Source organism: Centroberyx affinis, unplaced genomic scaffold (genome assembly GCF_046629955.1).
Source record: "Centroberyx affinis isolate AG114_WGS23_722 - 3 ecotype Tasmania unplaced genomic scaffold, CSIRO-AGI_Caff_v1 ptg005443l_1, whole genome shotgun sequence".
NCBI classification, from domain to species: Eukaryota; Metazoa; Chordata; class Actinopteri; order Beryciformes; family Berycidae; genus Centroberyx; species Centroberyx affinis.
The window spans coordinates 198,753-208,465 of NW_027282723.1; the positions used below are offsets into that span (position 1 = coordinate 198,753).

Sequence of the window (9,713 nt, forward strand, 5' to 3'; positions counted from 1 at the left end):
CTTATTGGTAATGGTGGTTCCATTAAATCCACAGAGACTGAGCTCATCTCAGGGTAAAGTGACAAGGATTTTATACAGACTGGTGATGGTTTAAGAAGAAATGATGGGATTATTTAATGCATTGTCACACATTCATTAACTCTGTAAGTGCACCATGACAATGGCTGTTTACCAGTGGCATCCTAAAGATAGGCTGCAGCTAGGTATGGATGTAATGGTGAAAGGAGACCATTTTTTTTTTTATCTTTAAACATCTCGTATGACTGCTTACATGACTGGAGCAAAATTGCTCTCATTTATTGTTTGCAAATTCCTCTGTATGGTTACCCTTAGATAGCTAATCCAATGTTTTAACCATTTAAATGGAAAATTGCCAAACGCCTCATTACCAAAGTGTCCTTATGATAAGGCTTCTGATTTTGTCAATTTTATAGTGTATCCAAACACTATGCTTAATTTGTAATAAATGCACAAAAGCAGTAATATACATTTCACACATTTTGACTGTCATGAGTGTGAAAGCCAGTAACCCCAAAATATTTACGAATTAATATTCTGTCTCTGCAAAGGGTTCAAGTGTCACCTGTGTATGATGTGTATTGTGGTATTTTGATATGGACTGAGCCATGTAGGCTTATACATCAGGATTGATGTTTTGCCCAGGGAATGTGTGGGGGTTTTTCTATTCTTGCTATCTCTTGCTCTCTCCCTCATGATGAGTACCTACATGTGTCACACCTGTGGGCCAACCGGGGAGTGGAGCGATTGGCTGGGAGCAACAGGACCCGGCCCTCTTCTATGATTGTGGTGGTGAGCAAGGGGAGCGGTGGAAAGGACGCCAGCGGATCGGGCCGGAGGGAGACGTAGCTCTTGGAGCGGGGATGAGAACAATGCTCTCTAATCCGTCGAAAAAGGGAGGGTCGTTTACTGGCTCCTTTGCGTGTGAGTAGCTTGATAGCCTGGCCAGCTGGCTCACTCACCGGTCCAGTTTGGTCTACCGAGCCATCGTCACGGAGCCCGGCGGTCCAGGCTCTTCTGCCGCTGCCACGGACCTCCGCCATCGCCATCGCAAAGAAGACAGCGTCTGAGAGATTGCCCAAAAATACACCACCGGCAGAGCACCTACCACTCAGCCGTCGTCCCCCAGAGGATTGGACCGGGGAGCGGGAAGTGCACGCGATCGGGGCATACGAGGCTTGGACCAGACAGACGCTGGGACAAAGACTGTCAGTGGTAGAGACATTGTTTTATTTTTTTATTTTTTTACGTGGTTTCCCCCCCCAGCCTACCTATCTTCTTTGGTTGTGTGTAAAATTATGAATTGAATAAAAAGACATTTTTTTGTGAAAGCTACCACTGAGTTGCGTTGTGCTGTGTAGTTGGGAGTTGTGAGGTTTGGTGGGGCCTGATTGGTTGCCCCTAGGTGACACAAGCACTGAAGCAAATAAAAGGGATGACAACAGACACCCTTGATTGGTCCCTTTTTCCACATAAAACTCTGAAGGCTGCCTTGAAAAACTTCAAAGAAAACATTATCATTTACAGAGTGTTGTTTGGTTTTCTGATGGAGCACAACAAGTCTAGTGTGTTTTTTTTGGACTGAACCAGACTTCCCAGTCTTGGTTTGATAGGGTGGAGAAGTAACAGCTGAATGGTTGGGACGTTGACTTTCAACAGGTTGGAGATCAGCATGGGGAGGTAAAACATTTACAGAACAGGATTTACACATGTAGAACTAGCCAATAATATAAATCTCTACTTAATAATGTCACATGAATTACATTCAGACTCACTGGAATCATTTTACAAATAATCTGTTCAATTGTGAGCTTGAGATAATTGTTGGACTGAAACAGTATGATTGAACAAAAATACAATATATTGAGATCAATATTATTGAATTTCAAGATGCGTTAAATTGTCGTGTCTATTGTTGCAGAACTGTAATGAGTCTGAGTTTGATGAGTTTGTATGACTATGATACAGTCTGTTTGACTATGGAAATCAATATGTGTAACATTATCAATTAAATGATCTTTTGTTAAAACTTGAAATTCTTTGATTTGAGTAGAGTTTGTTGCGATTATTACTCCCACACTCCCATCAGGATAGAAAAACTATTTATTACACAAAGGATTTTAATGTAATTTGTTTTCACCTATTCCTCTGGTTTTTGACTTCATGATTCTTCTATGATCCAGTTTTTTATTAACCCTTATAATTAACCTGGGAGATCATCATCATCATTCATCTTAATGGTTTTGGTTCATAGTCATTTAGTCTAACGTGCTTTTAAATTTTAAATTATTTATTTTTAAACTATGTCAGTATTAAATATATTTAGTTTCCTTCATTTCCTCAGGAGTTTCCTTGTTCTTGGTGCTTGTCTTTATTTCCAGTGGTTTGTCTTTATTTTCTGATGCCAAGGTTTCCTTCTACAGTCTTACACCACATCCCCCTCTTCTGGCCTGACAGTCCAGATATTCCAGGACCAGCGTGGATAAGCTGTTTGGATCATTCAGCAGTGGTTTGGGGGTTGGCATCAGGGCGGCTTACTTTGCTAGATGTTGTTGTGCTTTTAATGGGTCTGACTGAGCTTCTTCATTTGGGGAACTTTCAGGTTGTTGAGGTGGGAGGTGGACTGTTTTAAGTTCAGAAGGCAAACTGGTAGTGACACTATGAATAATATCAGAAATTCTCACCAAACAAGTTTTGTGTGTATGTGTGTGTGTGTGTGTGTGTGGGTATGACTTAAGTCACTTTCAGGGACACAAACCAGACTTAAGACCAGTTGATTGGGGAAGGCTTGTGCAATTGGGGACAAAAGCTGTGTCCCCAATTGGTAAAAAGTTGATTTATGGGTCAGTGGTTAAGGTTAGGGTTAGGTTAAAGGCAAGTAGTGGTTATGGTTATGGTTAGGGTAAGACTCCAGGAAATGAATGTAAGTCTATGTAAATACCCCAAAAGTAAGACTGTGTGTGTGTGTGTGTGTGTGTGTGTGTGTGTCCTCAGTGAACTGTATCAGTTCCTGCAGTAGGTTCCAGCTGCAGCAGTCAGTTCAGTCTCTGTTCAGTCTGACTGAAGGAGGTTTTTGTACAACGCTTTATCACTGTGTGAACACATGCTGACTGTTGATATAGTGTTGACTCTTACAGTAGTAAACTGCTGTATCTTCAGCCTGGACTCCACTGATGGTCAGAGTGAAGTCAGTCCCTGATCCACTGCCTGTAAAACGACCTGGAATCCCTGGTGCTCTCTTATTAGCCTCGTAAATAAGCAGTTTAGGAGTTTCTCCATCTCTCTGTTGGTACCAGGCTAAACGGTGGAAGCTGCTATAAACAGAAACCGGCTGACTGGTTTGACATCTGATGGTGACCGAGCCTCCCGGAGCAGAGCTCATTGCTCCAGGCTGAGTCACTGTGACCTGGCCTCTGGACTCTGAGGATACAGAGACAAAAACATAAACCACTGCCGTTGTTTTCTCCGCTTCATTTCAGAGGGACGGATGTTCATAGAGGAGAGGAGTTTGATTCTCTGGACTTTACCTGTGAAGCAGCAGCAGAGGAGAGTCCAGATGAGGATGGAGATCAAAGTCATGTTTTGATGAGGAGGATTTCTGTGGCTTCTGTTGTCATGAAGGACAGCTGTCAGTCATCCAGTGTTCAACTCTCAGGACTATAAACTCTCCCAGAGCACTGGAGCATGGTGCTGCTGATGCAAAGTGGCTCTCTATGGAAATCCTCTGACTGACTCCAACAGGTACTTGGATTACTCTGATGATGCTGTTTCTAAATGGATCAATCACATTACCAAACTCTTGATTAACAATGTATATAAGCTAAATGTTGTCTATAAACAAGTTTTCTTCAAGAATGTTTTCTGTCTTTTTTAGTTAACTGCTAGAGAAATAATTATCACTGCCAGAAAAAGATATTGATTTTGTTAAAAGTGAGAGAGCCGTGTCTCTGAGAGGTTTTTGTACAGCAGCTCAATGAGTTTGTATCACTTCCAATGTTGGAAGTGAGTTCACCTATCTAATGTTTTTACTAAGCCATGAGCTAGTTTTTAATTTCTTGCATATTAAATATAAGCGACTCTAGATGATGTAATTTGACTTTCCGTGTTGATATAGAATTTTTAAAGAAGAATTTTGTCTCACCAATAAAAACACACTTTAATAAATGAAATCCAAAGGACCAATCTAATTATTCTAAGTCCTTGGGCCAGAGGAGAACACATGTATTCATAACTATTAGTTTAAAGTTACAATCTGAGGACTTGCACTTTTAGTTTTGTCTGACAAAGTGAGAGAGCCGTGTCTCTCTAGAGTGAGAGGTTTTTGTACGGTGGCTCAATGACTTTGTATCACTGTGGTGGACTTTTGGTGGAGGAACCAGACTGGATGTTGGAAGTAAGTTCACCTATCTAATGGTTTTACTAATCCATAAGCTGCTTTTTAAATTGTAACCTTGTAATATATAATTTAAAAAAAAAGTGTTCTCTCACTACTGAAAACACTTTAATAAATGAAATACAAATTATCAATATAATTATTATAAGTCTTGGGCTAAAGGAGAAAGCATGTATTCATAACTATTAGTTTAATGTGTGAGTGAGTGACTGGTGGAGCATAAAAACCATCTGACAGAAACTCCTTCAAGGGGAAAATCGACTCTCACACAGTAAAGGTGTCAAACCGGTGATTGATTGACAGCCGCAGCCTTCCTGTCCTCTAAGCTGATTGGTGTCTCCTAGGTGATGTCCGTCCCACCCTGACGGTGCTGCCCCCCTCCAGCATGGAGCTGGAGAAAGGGAAGGCCACACTCGTGTGCCTGGCCAACAAGGGCTTCCCCTCAGACTGGAGGCTGGCCTGGAAGGTGGACGGCAGCAGCAGCAGCAGCAGCAGCTGGGAGGAGAGCAGGAGCAGGGTGCTGGAGAAGGACAGCCACTACAGCTGGAGCAGCACCCTGAGGCTCCCTGCAGACCAGTGGAGGAAGGTGGGCTCTGTGACCTGTGAGGCCACCCAGGGCTCCCAATGTCCACTCTCGGAGACACTGAGGAGAGACCAGTGTTCCTGACCTGACTCACTGGGACTTCTGCTACTGGTTTTACTCTGCTACTGCCCTCAGTCTGCACTCAGCACTGTACTCTCTCTCTCTCTGTCTCTCTCTCTGTCTCTCTCTCTCTCTCTCTCTCTCTCATCAGAATAATTAGATCTATAAATAGTAATGTTTGCTTGCTCGCAGTAATGCCGCTATTCTTGGTGTGTTAAGACAATAAACACTTTTTCACCAAATAAGTTGTTTCCATGGATATTATTATCAAAATAACAGATGATTATGATGTTGTCTTAATGGTAACAGTGGTTCAGTTAAATCCACAGAGACTGACCTCATTTCAGGGTAAAGTGACTCTGATTTTAGAATTAATGGTGATGATTTGAGATTGAAATGATCAGATTATGTAATGTGTTGTCACACATTCATGAACTCTGTGCCACATGAATGTAACGGAGCTAGGTGTGGATGTCAGGATGAAAGGAGGCCATTTTTATCTTTAAAGATCCCTTGTCACTGCTTTCATGATGGGAGCAAAATTTCTCTCATTAAGTGTTAGCAAATTTCTCTGTATGGTTACACCTAATAAATGGAAAATCGCCTAATGATCCCTTATTACCAGTGATGGGTATAACACCTTACAAAGTAACGTGTTACTGTAATTACACTACTTTTGGCAGTAACTAGTAATGTAACTAATTACTTTTTCAAATTAATAATGCAATTACAATTAGTGAAATTTAAATGGGCTCGTTACTCGTTACTGGATTATCTGGTTTATGATCATCCGACTTTACGTGGTGCAAATGAATCAAAAGACTACCAACCTCCCTGGAGACTTTATTTCTCAAAAGCGACTAGCGACATGTTAAAGTGTTGAATCCCAAAGCATTTGCCAATAAATTGGTACAGCTGATGCCGGTTTTCTCTAGTTGCTTGTCTAATCCAGAGAGTCTGATGATCACAGCGCTTCCCACAGGGGCTGTAGGATAGGGTCCACTTGTAATTGTTGCCAGCATACACCGAAACTGGCCCGGGTGGGCGGAGTCAGCACTTATATTAAAACGGACTACTCCACAGTGTGCATAACAAGTGCAGCATTATATATTGATATGCAAATTATCATATGACATCATCTGGTGACTTATAGCGACTTTCTGAGCAGCCAATAGCTACTTTCCTTTGAAAAGAGTTGGCAACACTGCTACTTAGCCCACACAGTGTACTAATGCTTGATTTGAAGGCCTGTCGAGGCTACAATAAATACGCCTATCAAAACATATTTATTGTGTTTTATTGTTCCACTACATACTTTTCATCATAGTGATACAATTTGACAGTTGTCTTGTCCCACACTGTGCCACAGAAACACTAAAATAATATAGCTATATGTAATAAGAGAATTGAAGCCATTTAAAAGTAAGGCAAAAGTTACTTTCCCTAGTAACTAATTACTTTTATGCAGTAATTGGTAAAGTAATTCAATTACTTTTTGAGAGAAGTAACTAGTAACTGTAAATAATTACTAATTTTCAGTAACTTGCCCAACACTGCTCATTACCAGTGTGCTGTTGGTAAGGCTGAATCTTTGTAATAAATCTACAATAGTAGTAAGAGAGATTTCAGGATTACAAATAAAAACGAGGATATCATCAGCATAAAGGGGTGCGTTTACCTCTTTGAGGCAATAAAAGTGGTGACAAAGGACATCTTAGGCCATCATCAGAGCAATGTTGAAATACAACATAACATTAAAGACAAAAGTCCTTATTAACAAAAAAAACACAAATTATTGTTTTAGTATGATTTATTTTAATAATTTAAATTAAACTATCTTGCTTTTTGAGAGTTGGAATTTTATACTCACAATGTATTTGGCTCTGACTTTGAGTAAACAGTTCGATTCACTGTAACAGTAAATGATCACTTTTCAAACCTTTTTTCAACAAAATGACCATAATAACTTCATTAAATTTAATACAATAGTTTCATGATGAAATTGCTACTATTGTATTGGATTATCAACTCTGATTTTACTCTAAGATCTCTAATGTTTTAGTGTCTCTGCAGCTGTAGAGTCAGATCACTTCCTCTGCAGCTGAGGGAGGTTTTTGTACGACGTTGTATCACTGTGTGAACGGGACGCTGTTACAGTGCTGACAGTAGTAAACTCCTGTATCTTCAGTCTGGACTCCACTGATAGTCAGAGAGTCCCAGATCTTCTCCCACTAAAACGATCTGAAACCCCAGATTGACGGTTTGTAGCATGATAAATCAGAAGTTTAGGAGCTTTTTCAGGATTCTGAAGGTACTAGTTGCGGCAGCCACCAGCACTTGAACTGGTTTTGCAATTACATTTTGACTAGTCAGAATGATAATTCAAGATATCCATCAATACATTTTGACTAGTTAGAATGGTTCCTTCCTTTCAAGATATCCATAACTTGTTTGTAGATATCTTAAAAGCACTTTTGACTATTAAGAACAGTTGAGCAGTTTAGGAGTTTCTCCATCTCTCTGTTGGTACCAGGATAAACGGTGGTTGCCACTAGGAACATAAACCGGCTGACTGGTTCGACAGCTGATGGTGACCGAGCCTCCTGGAGTAGACCTCACTGCTCCAGGCTGAGTCACTGTGACCTGGCCTCTGGACTCTGAGGATACAGAGACAAAAACATAAACCACCGTCATGGTTTTCTCCGCTTCATTTCAGAGGGACGGATGTTCACAGAGGAGGAGTTTGATTCTCTGGATTTTACCTGTGAAGCAGCAGCAGAGGAGAGTCCAGATGAGGATGGAGATCAAAGTCATGTTTTGATGAGGAGGATTTCTGTGGCTTCTGTTGTCATGAAGGACAGCTGTCAGTCATCCAGTGTTCAACTCTCAGGACTATAAACTCTCCCAGAGCACTGGAGCATGGTGCTGCTGATGCAAAGTGGCTCTCTATGGAAATGCTCTGACTGACTCCAACAGGGACTTGGATTACTCTGATGGTGCTGTTTCTAAATGGATCAATCAAGTTACCAAACTCTTGATTAACAATGTATGTAAGCTAAATGTTATGTAGATTTGGATTCATGTCTGTAAACAGGTTTTCTAGAACAACGTCTTTTTCATGTTACCGCTAAAGAAATAAATATCACTGCCAGGTAAATTTAACAATATACAAACCAAAAATGAGGTAGATAGGTGTCACGGTTATTACAGCAGCTAGGTAGGTTCTACACCACACAGATATTAAAGATATTAAAGAAAAGGCATCTTGAACATTAAAAATGATAAAAGAACAACAGTACTCCTTTGAAAATGTTGTAGCTGAAAATACTTTTACTCTTTGAAATCTGTTTTGATGAACACCATTTTGTGGTAGTCGTTTATTTTTGGCATAAAATGTCCTTTAAGGCATACTGAGTAGGATTTTGCTGCCTGTGGCTTGTAAACACAACTTTCAAAGTTGGCCCCTCCTCCCTGCGGTTACCAGAATGGTAAAACCAGTAAAAACCTGTAAAAAAGTACAGCGAGGCAAAATGGCAAGCAGACAAGGCTCGTTCCAAAACGAGAGTGAATCTGGGGTTGGCTTTTGGAGAATATTCAAGGAGAGGGTGGGATGAAGAGTGCCGCGGATTTGGCCTGTTTTCTGTTGGAAAGGTAGCTGCCGGTTAGCTCACGATACACACTAGCTCTGACCAGTTGCTCTTTCAGAGTTCCAGACGGCTACCACAGCCAGCGTGGCTTTTAGATAGAAAATGATCTAGCAGTAGTTTTGGTTGCAGCCGCACACACCTGCTGCCAAAAGGTTGACGCCCAGAAACGTCCCGAACATTAAGAAATGAGAAAATCCAGGCAGAAGGCAGCAGGCTCTCTGCAAACGCACACACTGTCACAGACTACCAATAAGTAATGATTGAGTGGGATCATTTTTGGATGAGTTTATGCTGTTTCAAGGGGGAAAATCCTGCTCAGTGTGCCTTTAAACACCGATTCCAATTCATTGTTGCAATTGATTTTTACAGTTGCAATACAGCCAATAGATTAGTGTAAATTTACTTTGATTTACCTGATTTCAACAAATTCATAGAAAAAAAAAATATTTTTTTATCTTTTCTTATATTAAATTACACTTTGAGAAGATTGAAGATCAGGAGGAAATTTTTAAAATGTAGCCAAATCTGTTCTCCTATTTCCACTGTAGTTTGATATATTCCTGGTCATATGAGGACTCTTTCTGTGTTGATATGCATGAGAGGCTTCTTAAAGGGAAGTGAAACAATGTGTGAGTGAGTGACTGGTGGAGCATAACAAGCACAGATCCTGTACAGACCCACGCAGCATGTGTGCAGTTCTATGCACTGAAGTACTGTGACATGATTAAATTACCTAATTCAAATCACGTTACTTAAATACCACAACATAATAACATTACATTATGTATTACTGTCTACAAATCCCTTTACTAACATAGGTGAGTTTGGAGCAAATTGTGGAATGTTAAATAGTAATGTTTTTTTGCTCTCAGTAATGTCGCTATTCTCGATATAATAAAGGCCTTTTCACCAAATCAGTTTTGTTTCCATGGTGATTAGCATAAAAATAACACATGTCTTATGATGCTGTCTTATTGGTAATGGTGGTTCCATTAAATCCACAGAGACTGAG

The 9,713-nt window shown here is 40.4% G+C and overlaps 1 gene segment (V, D, J or C); it reads left to right on the top strand.

Annotated features, from left to right (window-relative positions):
- Positions 1 to 4,382: 4,382 nt before the first annotated feature.
- Positions 4,383 to 5,078, top strand: LOC139667312 (Ig kappa-b4 chain C region-like). The segment is given in 2 exon segments: positions 4,383 to 4,411; positions 4,756 to 5,078. A coding segment is annotated over 1 exon segment (282 nt).
- Positions 5,079 to 9,713: the final 4,635 nt, after the last annotated feature.